The sequence below is a fragment of the Camarhynchus parvulus genome, chromosome 7, assembly GCF_901933205.1.
Source record: "Camarhynchus parvulus chromosome 7, STF_HiC, whole genome shotgun sequence".
Classification (NCBI taxonomy): domain Eukaryota; kingdom Metazoa; phylum Chordata; class Aves; order Passeriformes; family Thraupidae; genus Camarhynchus; species Camarhynchus parvulus.
Genome location: NC_044577.1, coordinates 28,653,924 through 28,666,143, shown reverse-complemented (window position 1 = coordinate 28,666,143; position 12,220 = coordinate 28,653,924). Strand labels below are relative to the sequence as shown.

The window sequence follows — 12,220 nt, the reverse complement described above, 5'->3', positions numbered from 1 at the left end:
TGAAGTGCCAGCAGGTAGTGAGATATATTCCTGCTAGAAAGTTCAGTTTTAATTTTTTAAGTCTGAACTAGGTATCTGATGTGATACTTCAAGTGAAAGCTATCAACTGCTTGTTCTATGTGAATCAACCTGTGTTAGTTTCTTTTTCAATTTTCAATTTCCTGAAGGGGCTTGAAACAAGCTGAAGCCAAAAATGGAGTTTCCTGGGTAACATGAAGAGAACTAGAGCAGTGAGTGAAAGTCACTTTGCTCTTTGAGCTTCTCCACACAAATGCAATTCAAATAACTAACCTTTTTCAAGGCAGTGTGACAAGTTTGAAACTCATTCAGGATTGAGTGATTATGCAAGGAATAGTCCTCAGGTTTCTTCAGCCATGGCTTTTTAAAAATAAATTTCTCTCCTAGAGTCACAGGTGAAGTGAAGCAGAACATGACGAACACGGTGGTGTGCAGAGTGCAGGGGGAGTGGAACAGTGTGCTTGAGTTCACCTACAGCAACGGGGAGACCAAATACGTGGACTTGACAAAGCTCTCGGTGACAAGAAAACGAGTCCGACCCCTGGAGAAGCAAGGCCCCTTTGAATCTAGGTAGAGTATGTGTTTGCTCTTGTCTGACCCTTTTTGTCCTGAGCAGTCTGGTGAGTGCCTTAGGAAAAGCTGCAAATGTAGATTTGTGAGTAGTGCTGAGCAGCAGTCATCCTAATTTTTTTATGTTTTCTAAAAATAAAAATCAAGAGGAAAAGAAAGGGCAAAACCCTAGTGCAGGCACATGGTTGTTTATTTTGCCTCCTATTTATGAACAGAGGAGTTTTTCTGAGCTCACAAAGTGCTCACCAGAGAATAGAATCTCATATTAGTTTTGTTTTTACCCATCAGTTACACAGCAGGGCTGCTCCTGACATCCTCACAAGAAGCTGCTTGTTGAATAGCACTTCCAATAGCAGCTTTAAAGGGTTTGCAAACAGACATTAGATTGGCACTGCCAGAACCTCAGAGCCCTTCCTACCTGCTCCCAGCTGCTGATGTAGGTCTAAGACTTGGCCATGAGCCCTCACCTGCACTACAGTGCTCTGAGCTGGGCTGGTTTGTCACGTGTAAGTGGAGAGAGTGCTCCTGTTCCACAGAGATCCTGCAGTTTGAGGTGGCTGCCTGGGAAGCCTTTGGAACAGTGCACTTACAGTTTATGTTGTAGGAGGCTGTGGCAGCATGTGACAGAGTCTCTGCGGGATGGAGACATCGACAAGGCCACGGAGCACAAGCGAGCCCTGGAGGAACGGCAGAGGAATGAAGAGAGGCTTCGTGCTGAAACAGAAACACCTTGGTGTACTAAATACTTCCTTAAAGATGTAAGTTTCCAAGCAGTCATCTGCTATTGATGAGGGTAGAAGCAGAGATGTTATGCAAGCAGGGGCACATATGGGTCTGTGTTCTATCAGAATAGAGTATTTGACCTTAAATCATAGGGTTTAGCTTTGTGGGATCCATAGGAGTAAGGTGACATAAGAATTTCTAAGCCTGTGAAGGTGTGACTTCATTCTCCACTTTGCAAATGCTTGGATTTTGCATCAAAATGTTTTCCAGTTTTCTGGTCCTGTTTCTTTTACCAAGCACTTCCTCAATGGCACATGGAAAATAATTTTGTGTATACACATGTGAGCAGACTGTAACAGTAAATACCCGAAGAAAATAATCAGTAGTACTAATTTTGCTGACGTTGTGTGTTTATATACCCAACATATTATTGTTAGCAAGAAGGAATGTGAGTTCATTCTCAGCTTACCACTTTTTTTGTTCTATGTTACATTTTGGATAGAGCTTATTTGTTCAGTGTCTTAACCTGTACTTCAGTAATAGTAATAGTAATAATATAGTAAGGCTTGTAACCAGGGTAAGTGCAGCCTGCCCAGGAGGATTGGGGAATGCTGGTATGATAACTTTGGAATAGGCTTTTCTTGTGATCCATATGATGAGACCTTGCTTGTGTAGAGACTTTTGCAACAGGAGAGTTCTTGAGTAAAATTAATGCTGTAGTAGTTTAGATTCTCCTTCCAGTGAAAGCTTTATCTGTTACACTGCAGTAATGTAATTCCCCCTCTTCTTTCCATAGCCGTGATCAAATAAGAGTTTAGAACATAGGTTAAAAGGTTTCTTTCTCTTGGATGTATTCCAGGTTTGTTTTGTCAAGTTCAGGACTAGTAAAGCTGTGTTAGTATGATTAGCTCAAAGTTAGATAGTTGTATTGTTAGTATTGTTAGATTTGCAAAAGATGAAACTCTGTTGCTAGTCCAGGATACAAATGTACCCAGAAAACATTTTAACATGATCCTGAGCACTGCATTTCCAGGTAAGCAGTTGGGCTGAGGTAGGGCTGATAATCCTGGGCGGCTGCCTCTCTGCTGGCTGCTTATTTGGCTTCTGAGGGTAATTTGGATCACACAGTTGAGAAGAGTGGCTTTTTGGCAGGGTTAATTACAGGCGCAGCCTGCTCCCAGAGAGCTGGGGGCTGAGAGGAGCCTGCGCATGTGTGAGCAGCCTGCAGTGCTGATCTCTGTGCCTCAGTCTGCAGGAGTTAAAGATACCAGCTCTGTCCCTCTGCTGTTCACAGCTGTCAGTCTCATAGTTGTGTGAAGGCAGTTCTGCCAAGGTAGTGTCTTTATGATAACCATGCTTTCTCTTTAAATTGCAGGGAGATGGCTGGGTTTACCATAAACCCCTCTGGAAAACAGTCTCTGCCGCACAAACTCAACAAACAGACAGTAACTAGAAAAAAAGCTGCTTTAAGATGAGTTTTCTGGTTTTCCTCTCCTTTTCCTCTGTTTCTCAGAACACAGTAATCACACTGAGTGTCTCCTTTTTATGTAATTGTGCAAGTTTAAATGAGCATAAAGAAATAACTATACTAGGGCACTTTAAAGCTATTTAAAAAAAAAGATAAAAATCCAAGTTGTAGACACAAACCTGCCAGGTACATTCAACCAACTTGTTTTTTTGTATGATCCAAGAGATTTTATCTGCATTGTGTAAGATTCTTCCAAGTAGATCTGATTGCAAAAGCTGCCTGAGAGAAGAAGGAGCCTGTTGGATTTTAGAGTGACATAGGAACTCTTTTGGAATCTGTGTCAAGCTCTTTAATCACTGAAACCTCCTCAGTACACATGTAGACAACAGCAACAGAAAATTGCTGCTTTTATGCCCAGTAATTAACCTTCTTGGCAAAAACTGGAAGGATGTTTGGAAGATGTGCCTGAAATCAGTATTAAGAAACAACTGGATCATGACGACCTTTTCTCCAGAGAGAACGCGTGCATGCATTGGAGGAATATGGGATGTATGTAGAGACTACTTTTCTTTTTTATGGATTTATAAAAGCAATTAGAAGTGTAACCATGGAGAAATTTTTCCTCTGAAACGTTTTAATATACTTGAAATAGTTGACTTGAATTGGAAAAGTAATTTGAACACTTTTCAACTCTAATTTTATTAAATCTCTTTGAGTGACTGGTTTTTCTCAAGTTATAATATAATGAGATCTGGCCTGTTTTTTCTCCTCCAACTTCTCTTCCTGAGGACTAAGGATTTCAAAATGAACAGAAAAAGTACAGTTTTATATTTAAATTTCTCTGCCCATCTAATAGTTTCAGAGATGAAGTATCAGTGTTACAAACTGTCCTTTGGGTTGTTTTGTTTTTTCTCCTGTGGTGTTGTTCAGAACAAAGCAGTGAAATGTGACCTTGAATACATGGACTCTAGGTCCTGGTTTTTCATCTTTCCATAAAAAAAACCCAAACAAACATCTGAGGACTGAGTATTGATTTGAAACGCAATCAGATATCAGGAAACTGTATTCAGGTACAAACATCCTTTTGTTTTCCTCCTTTTTATAACTATTTTATTGAAGTCTAAGAATTGCTGGCAATTAAGAATAGTACTTACTATGGCTTTCGTTATTGTTGTAACTACAAGCTACCTTAATTTTTCCAACAGTGGTGCCTTAATCTGTTTTTTCTTCTGATGTAGTCTTCCAATCAGTGTATATAACATTATCTGCCACTTCCCATCCATGGCAATGGCTGCACCTGATCCAGCATCATAAAAACTCACAACTGTGTGATCTGGTAAGATGTTTTCCATAGAGAAGATGCAATTGTAAGAATGCATCAGAAGGTTTAAATAACCATGTTAACTTTCAACACAAACTGAAAATCATGCAAAAAAAAAAAAGTTGGGTTTATGCACAACTGTTTTGATCCTCTTGTACATTTTTTTTTTTTTGCTGTGAAATGCACTGAGATCTCAATGCAAGTCATAGTCCGTTTGTGAGAAGTGGGGGGGGATAATAAAGCTACAAAATGATTCATTTGTTCTGTCTGCTTTCCTAGAGATCAGGTGACCAGGAAAGAGTAGGTGGTTGTTTTCTTTCATGATGGAGATCTGTCTGGGCTTTCTTTGGTCCCAAAGTGGGATATTTCGGCACTATGTGCTTGAGTGGTAACTATTCTCCAGCAGAGGAATGTTTTAGCCCCTACTTGTCTTGTTTGTGATATTCTATACAACCATCTTGTTGTGATAGTTTTGGATATCCTTTGGGCATTTTCATGCTTAACCGGGAATAAAAATAAAAATTAAAATTGTGGGATTAGTTCCTCCTTGTTTCTGGGTCTGCAGCACATGTGGCTCCTTGGCCAATTCCAGGATTTGGAGTGGGAATTATGGTGGTAATGTGTGAAATTCTTCCATGGTTTGTCAGTACCTGCACCAAAATGGGGCTGGTAGAGAAACAGATTAGCTCTCTGTATGTTTTGTAGTTGTTTTATCCATGTCACATGGCACATTTGCTTTACACAAACAGCAAGGGCTGTGGTGCAAGGCCCAGCTTTTAATATTGCAGTGATCAGAGCAAAACCAAACTTTTTCCAGCTGAGCACACTCCAGGGATCAAACTTAAGCTAAATAAAATATAGACTTACAGCTCAGTCGCTAAACTGAGCTTAAAATTTTGATTTGGGATTTGTCAAGGTGATGGCTGTAAATGAGACTGAAAAGCTCCCATGTTGACCATAAACCCATTTGTGTTTCTTATATAATGCTATTAGTCAAGTTATTTCTCTTCCTTCCTCATCTGGCTATGTGGTTTCTTACCAAGAGAGCTGTTACTAATTTTATTGTGTAAAAATAGACCTAATGCTGAAGAAATACTTCGATTAAATATATGAAGTTATTTCTTTTAACATGGGAATGTTTCTAGGGACAAAGAAGATAAAGCCTTCCTTTACTCAAGTGATCATGAGAACTGGAATGGTTCCTGATATGGATTTAGTTATGATGCAAATTTCTGCTTCCAGAAATAAAGGACATAGTTGAAAACCATTTAAAAAGAAAAAATCTAGCCACTGAATATCCAGCTTAAATTGCAATTGTGGTTCTTCTGAGAACGGCAAACACCCTGTGGAGTAATGGATGTATTTTTAACTCTGACCAGATTTGATTCTCTTGCATAACTGATGTTGTTTCCATCCTGTACCTTCTGGAGCAAAGGGAAGGGCTCAGTGCTGCTTCCTGTGTAGATGCTTGCTAGAGCCACAGTGTGTTCCAACAGGGAACATGGCAAAGTAGGACATTGGCTTATGTTACCATCTGCCTTCTTGGCTTGATTGGGCCCCACTGAAGTTATGAGCAGAATTTTCATTGATCTCAGTGGTTTTGGGCCCCACTGAATCATAAACAGATCTTGGATCTTAAATAAGTGGCTGTCTTTAGAGGTGCTGTGCAGCCTGCTGCTGCTCATAGAAAACAGAGTGCAACAAGTCAGCCCTGTTTAACACAGGCATTCAGGTGTGTAATCCTGGTGGATTTGTGTTTTATGAAAAAAATGCTCAATGCAAATTGGGTTGTTCAAGATTTTAGGCATGGGTAGGGAAAAAGGTAAAGTTTTTAGCATATTTATAGTATGAACTGTCAAGCCTAGGATGAAGTCTGTCTTCCCAGGAGAATTTGGATTTCAGCCACCAAAATCAGAGATGCAGCCTTCAGTGTCTAGTTTGCACAGGCTGATCCCCCTCTGTCCCTGTCACCTGTGGGAAGAACAGGTCAGAGTGTCTTTTAAATCCTTTTGAGCTAGAAAGAACAAGTGAATGCATTCATCAGTGTGTTCAAACAACTTGGTGCAGAACTTGATATGGAAATTCTGCACAAAATACTATGGGAATGCAAGACTGGACAGTCTGGGGGGAGTTTGGTGTGTTCCTGTAGTTTTTTATCTCCATGACAGAAAAGCTGCCCCCTGCTCTGTTTCTCTTGTGCTAGAGCAGTGGTTAATATATTAAAGAAATGAGGCTGAAGTCAGGTGGGTTGGAAAAGATGTATTTGTGGGGAACTGGGGAGGGTGTGCTTCAAGAGAAAAGAGTTAACTTGAATAATTGTAAGGTGTCAGGAGGTAGCAGCCAGGGAGAATGACAGGTGTGGTCACAGTTGCAGATGGCATAAGTGGTAATAAGCAAATTTTTTGTTATTTAGATTTGGTGCAACCTAATTCATTCCCCTTCTGTTCTTATTTGAAATGTTTAGAGGCAATTTGTTTCTAGGTTTTTAATTTAGCAGCTGTAAAAACAGTCCAGGGAGATGGAAATAATAGCTAGAGAATAAAAGGTTTTCATATGTTTTAGTGCTGTCATAGCTGAGCACTTAAGGGAACCAAACCAGCCCTGCAGATCTGTGTCCCTGCTCCACACTGAGGAGCCTCAGCTGCAGAAAACTTGTGGCTGTTGCATGGTTTGCTCCCCTCCCCTCTTTCTGGGCTGATCCATGCAGCTGTGTGGTGGCAAGAAATGTATTCCCCTCAGATACTATCCCAAAAAATACCCCTCTGTGTAGGTGTCAGGTATGGGCTTGCAGGACTTCGGGGCACCTGAGGTCTTTGCTCCCAAGGGTGCAGGGATTTGCACAGTACCAGGGTTCAGAGTGAGGTGTGACTTACCTTTCCTTAATTGCTGTCCAGAATAGAGGCAGCCTGGGTTGATCTGGTGATCATGGGGACAAAGGTCTCAGTTCAGTCTGATCCTGTTTCCCCAGGTGGGGTAACCCAGCAGGGGGGTGTGAGAGTTTCCAGAAAAATTGGCCAACACCCTCGTGTTGACGCTATTACTGTGGCACAGATCTGGCTAGAGGTAGCTGGAAACTGGTCTGATGGGGGAAAGGCTTGTCTAGATATCCTGCATGGAAAATTTTTAGAGTGAAGCAGCCATGTCTACACTGGTGACTTCCTTTCTCTCTCTCAAAGAAGCTTCACACACCCACCTGAACTATCAACCCAGGAATTCCCCAGTGAGGAAAGGTATGTTGGAGTTGCATCAGATCAGGCTTTTACAAACTGGATTATTGTGGATCTTTGGACAGTGTTGCATGAGTGATTTTCTTGGATGTCAGCATTTCTTCCACAGAGGGTATGGTACATCTCATGATGTCTTTTTTCCTGCTACAACAGATTTTGTGTGTGTATGTGTAGGCCATTAAAAAGAGGAAAATTGTTTTAATCGCTGCAGAATAAACTAGAAAAGAAACTCATGATGACAATATGGAAGGACTTAAAAAAGAGAGACGTGGAATTCAGCTGCTTGTTAATAAAAGATTAAACATTATTATTTTAAAAAATAATAAAAGGAATGCTTTGCATCATTATACATTTTAAGTAAGTACAAAGTCAGTTCATATAATAATGTTTCACTTTAACCAAAATATTGATTCTGCAGTTCATTGTATCTGTGGGAGGAAACAGATCTTATAAATAATTTATGTACTAGATCTTAGTTCCATTTTGAAAAACAGTGAGTTTTTTTTCCCCCATGAGCTAAATGCTTCTCCCTTATCCTCTTGTTCCTCGCGATGAGGACTTCTGCCTGCTGCATCACTGAATGTTTCTGCTCCCATCGCTGTCCTGGAGCTCCCCACCTGGAGAAGCTGTTTTGCTGGCCTCGTTGTCCGTGTTGTTGTTGAGGATGTCATCACAATCCATCTGTGCCATCAGGTTGAAGCGCTCAGCCACGCAGTGGGCGGTGAGCCGGGCCTCGGGGTCGTGGTCCCAGCACTCCGTGATGGTGTCGCACAGGAAGCGCATTCCCTGCAGTTAGAGGGGATGAAATTAGGATCAGAAGGCAGGAAGAAGAGGATCTAACACAGTCTTAGTGGTTTACCAGACTTCTGACAGCCTCCTGCATAAAGGCTGTTTTTGGCCAAGCTTAAGCACAAGAGGAATCAGCCTCGGTAAGTTGTGGAAGTGCTGATGCTTCCACTGGCACTGCTTGTGTTAGAGCAGCAGCCTCAGCTCTCACAGCATCTGCTCCCAAACATTCCCCTGGAAACTGGCTTGTGTTGGCTGTGAGACTTAGAGCCTGTTTCCTTCCAGCCTGGATTTATTTCCTGTCTCAGCCTTGCCCATTTGGATCAGAGCACCCTAAAATCAGGAGGGACAGGAGAGGTGTGGACAGTGACCTGTAGGCTGCTGGCTGAGCCCAGGCCTCTGGGTTTGGGCTGCACCCTGCCTGTTACACCTGGAGGGAACGGTTGGGGAGGAAGGGGAGGTGGTTTTCAAAGGTAGGTTTGGAAATAATTCCTTAAATCTGACTTCTTGTTTTGGTGGCATTCTGAAAGGGTATGCTGTGCCAAACACTCATTTCAGTGTGCAGCTGAACCTTGTTCTCTTATCACAAAACAGTGTTTTGGTTGAGATGGGCTGAGGTGCTTCCTGGTTTACTCCAGAGCACATGGAGTTCCTTTCAGCTGCAATGCTTACATCTCCCAGAAGAGTGGGGTTTTTTTGTCCAATTGTGTAGGGTTCTGAAAAGAGTCACAATACTTTGGGCCTAGGAACAAAATAAATGATAGTATTCAGCTGGTGCTTCCCCCACCCTTTAGCTAGTAACACAGCTAGCACCAGAAGCTGTGTTGAACCTTCCCTCGCCCGTGTAATTCCATCATGTGCTATTGCTCTTGGCATCATTGTCAACTAAAGTTGGAACACAGTGGAAAAATCATTATTCTAAATAAAGCTTCATGGTTTTCAGTGGGTTTTATGTATTTTTTAATTTGCAATTAAGAGAACCCTAAAGTTTCATATGGACCCACATAAGAGGAAAATCTAAGTCCTACAGAGATATAGGGTCAGTTCCATCTGCCCTTCTGCGCTTTACTCAGAACTCACTGCTCTCTGCTAAGGTTCATTGTGCTAAGTCTTCCATAATAGACACAGATTGGAGACAACAGGATTGTACAGCAAAACTGACAGATGGTGTGTTTCAGCACCTCTGACGTCACTTATTTATTAGCTTAGTTGAAAGGATTTGAGGGTAATTGATTACATGCAGAAATGAGCTAGCTTAGGTGAAGCTTTTAAAGTCATCCTGTTCTCAAACAGGACATCCAAAATTTTCTGTACTTATTTTTCCCTGAAATCATAACATTTATTTGCAGTTTGCCTTGTAGTTATGATGTTCTTTTGAATGGGGTAGGTAACTGAAACATCTTGTTTGTGGCTTACAAAATGAACTTAGTTTGGCTTTTATATTTGATATCTGTTTTTCTAAGATTCCAAAGGACGCTGAGTTGTACAAGTGTATTTTTAGTGGCAATACTGACTTAAGCTTCCATTGTTCCTTCCTGTCCTGCACCAGCCAGTACATCAGTCTGTTCAGCTGCTTTGTGAACCAGATTCAGGAATTTACCTGGCCCAAAACCTCTTTTTGTTTTGGTTTTTTTTTTTTAGTATGCTGGGGTGTGAAAAAAGGCAGAAGCACACACCTAAGGGGTCTGTAAGTTATCCAGGGAAGTAGGGATGAATTTTTTCAGCTGACTTTGTTGTGGGGCCTTGCAAGCAGTTGCCCTCAAGCTGCTGTTGGCTGAGTCAGCCCTGTCAGGGAAATTAGTGCTGACACTTGCCGAAAATCAAACCATGGTCTTCACTTGACTGAGAGCAATCCTGACAGTTGAAACGTGGAAGTTTTTATGACTTATTGTCATTGGTGCGAGCATCTCTCGGTGCCTCCCATGCAGAGGAGGGACTTGTTACCCTTTCTGGATGTTACCCAACGCCTCCTCCCACGGGAAGCCAGCCTGGACCCCTGGAGTGGCGCAAGCCAGTGGTTTTCTGCTGCTTCCCAGCAGATGGTGCTGCCCAATTCCTCATCCTAGGGAGAACTGTTGCAAAATGCCCAGAAAATGCTGTGAAGCCAGGCTTGTAAGGAGATGTTTATTAGACCAGCAGAGATTAATCAGAGAAACACTTTCAGCAACATGATGTGGCTTTTCTGTTCCTCTTCCCCAGTGGCCATCAGATGGTCCAATAAAAGTTCCCACCTTATAAACCTTGCTCTGTTTGCCTGCTACACCAACCCAGCTACAGCAACATTATTTCTGGGAGCTGACTGCAGTCAGCCTCCCTTCAGCCCTGGGAACAGCACAGTTATGCTCACACTCTATCAAAGTGTGATTTTTGACAACCCAAGCCTCTGTATATTTTTTCTGTGGTTTCGAAGTTTATCAGAGACCCTATGAGGTGAATGTCTGAGCTGAATACTCGAAGGCTTCAAACATGTGGCGCTGCTGATTGAAGTTCCTGTATTTGCCTTTGTCAATGAAAAAGGCTGGGTGAGCTCCAGGAATGAACTCACCAACTGATGAACTCCCCAGGGGTCCCACAGAAGCCATGGATTCATTTGATCCTGTTTGCAGTTTTGGTCAGTCAGGTCAGCTGTGAGTCTTTGGACAAACGTGGTTTTGAGAGGAGACATTGTAGAGAACATGTGACCTCCTAAGGTTGAGGAATTCCCTCTTTCCTTTTGCAGAGCCTGCTTCTGTGTGCCAGCAGGGCAGAGTGGGAGCAGAGGCAGTGTGTTTTATGGGTGGATATTGCAAAATGATGCACTGAGCACTGCAAGGCTCTGAAAGCCAGCAGGCTCGATGTTCCAGCTTGATTTTCAGGTGAATGGGAGTGTTGATCAGCAGATAGTGTTTTTCCACAAGACATGTGAAATTTAAGAAGTACCTAAGTCAGGCAAGGTGTGGAAGTCACAATCAGCATGCCTGTTACCCCTCGTGTCCTTTGTGTGTGGCAGAAAGCACTGGCCTGGGGCAGAGGACCCTGTCAGGGCCAGGAAGGAGCTCTGTTTCTGTAGCTGGCTGATCTGGGTGTGCTTGTGGGTGGTTTTAACGAGCACGTTTTGTCACTGCTGACATGTTCCTGTTCTAGAACACTGGGTTATGCCCTCTGTGCTGACACATTTGCTTTCAGACCTTCTGAAGGCTGGTGAAAGACTTCCCTCGACAAGCCCTGAGCCTTGTGGAGCCCCTGCTCTCAGCTTCACTCACTTTCCTGAGTGTTTCACATGAAGGAAATGCTTCCTGGTTTGCTCTTCCTTGTAGTAATGGAAATTTCTCTCATGTTGAAGGTAATTTTGAGCTTGATAAATGCAGGCAGAAGGCTGGATGTGCCTCCCTTCCCCTCTGTCTCTCCTGTGAATGGCTGTGTGTGAGGGACTGTGTTTCCTGAGCCTTCCAGACAAGGTGCTAAGGGGAGAAGTGGGGCAAAACCCAATGATTCATGGGAAGAGCTGCATTGAAGTGCTCCATTTTGCTGTTATCCTCAGGGTAACTGAAACCATCACCTGCCATTCATAGCTTCCTGATCATGGCTATTCATCAACACATTCTGCTGTGCCTATGGCTGGTGGCTTTTGTGCAGCGAGGAAATGAGTCCAGTGGGACTTGTGCGGGCCCAGCCATCCACAATGGAGCTGAAAGTAAATCCCGGGAGTTCTGCCCACTTTTCCTTTGACTATAAATTTAATTTTTCAGGCTGGTTTAATGAGATTTAATGTGTATCGCTGTTTTCTGAGTTGCTCCCAGCTTACCTGGTGCACCAGCCAGCTGCTCGGGATCTCAGGCCGCCCTCTGCCATGCAGCACAATGTCCCTCATGGTGTCCACACAAGGCTGCTCCTGGACCTTCGACCCAAAAGGCAGCTCATAATTCTTCACCTCTGCAAGGAAGCAACAGCAGCATTACAGGATGTTTCTAATGCATTCCCAGCTTTGTTTTGCTATGGCCCGCTGGATGAGAATGGATTTGTTTTTAACAGTCTGCAAAAAAATAAGCAGATCTAGTAACAATTGAGAATTTGAACACAGAAATGTAGTGCTGGGTTTTCACAAAGAGGTTCTTTACAGAAACAGCA

General features: G+C 42.7%; 2 protein-coding genes across 3 annotated transcripts in view; one reads left to right on the top strand and one right to left on the bottom strand.

Moving 5' to 3' along the window:
* OSBPL11 (oxysterol binding protein like 11) overlaps nucleotides 1–4,207 on the top strand; it is a 38,270-nt gene extending 34,063 nt beyond the window's left edge. For both annotated transcript variants that reach the window (XM_030951959.1, XM_030951960.1), the window contains exons 11-13: nucleotides 406–588; nucleotides 1,193–1,346; nucleotides 2,687–4,207. In XM_030951959.1, coding sequence (XP_030807819.1) covers nucleotides 406–588; nucleotides 1,193–1,346; nucleotides 2,687–2,764 — 415 coding nt within the window. In that variant the 3' untranslated portion in view covers nucleotides 2,765–4,207. The remainder of the gene's footprint in view (nucleotides 1–405; nucleotides 589–1,192; nucleotides 1,347–2,686) is intronic.
* Nucleotides 4,208–7,358: 3,151 nt separating this feature from the next.
* Nucleotides 7,359–12,220, bottom strand: part of LOC115905576 (TGF-beta receptor type-2-like) — a 30,705-nt gene continuing 25,843 nt past the window's right edge. The window contains exons 6-7 of the mRNA XM_030951961.1: nucleotides 11,898–12,025; nucleotides 7,359–8,113 (exon numbers count right to left, since the gene is read on the bottom strand). Of these exons, the coding sequence (XP_030807821.1) occupies nucleotides 7,901–8,113; nucleotides 11,898–12,025 (341 nt within the window). The 3' untranslated portion in view covers nucleotides 7,359–7,900. The remainder of the gene's footprint in view (nucleotides 8,114–11,897; nucleotides 12,026–12,220) is intronic.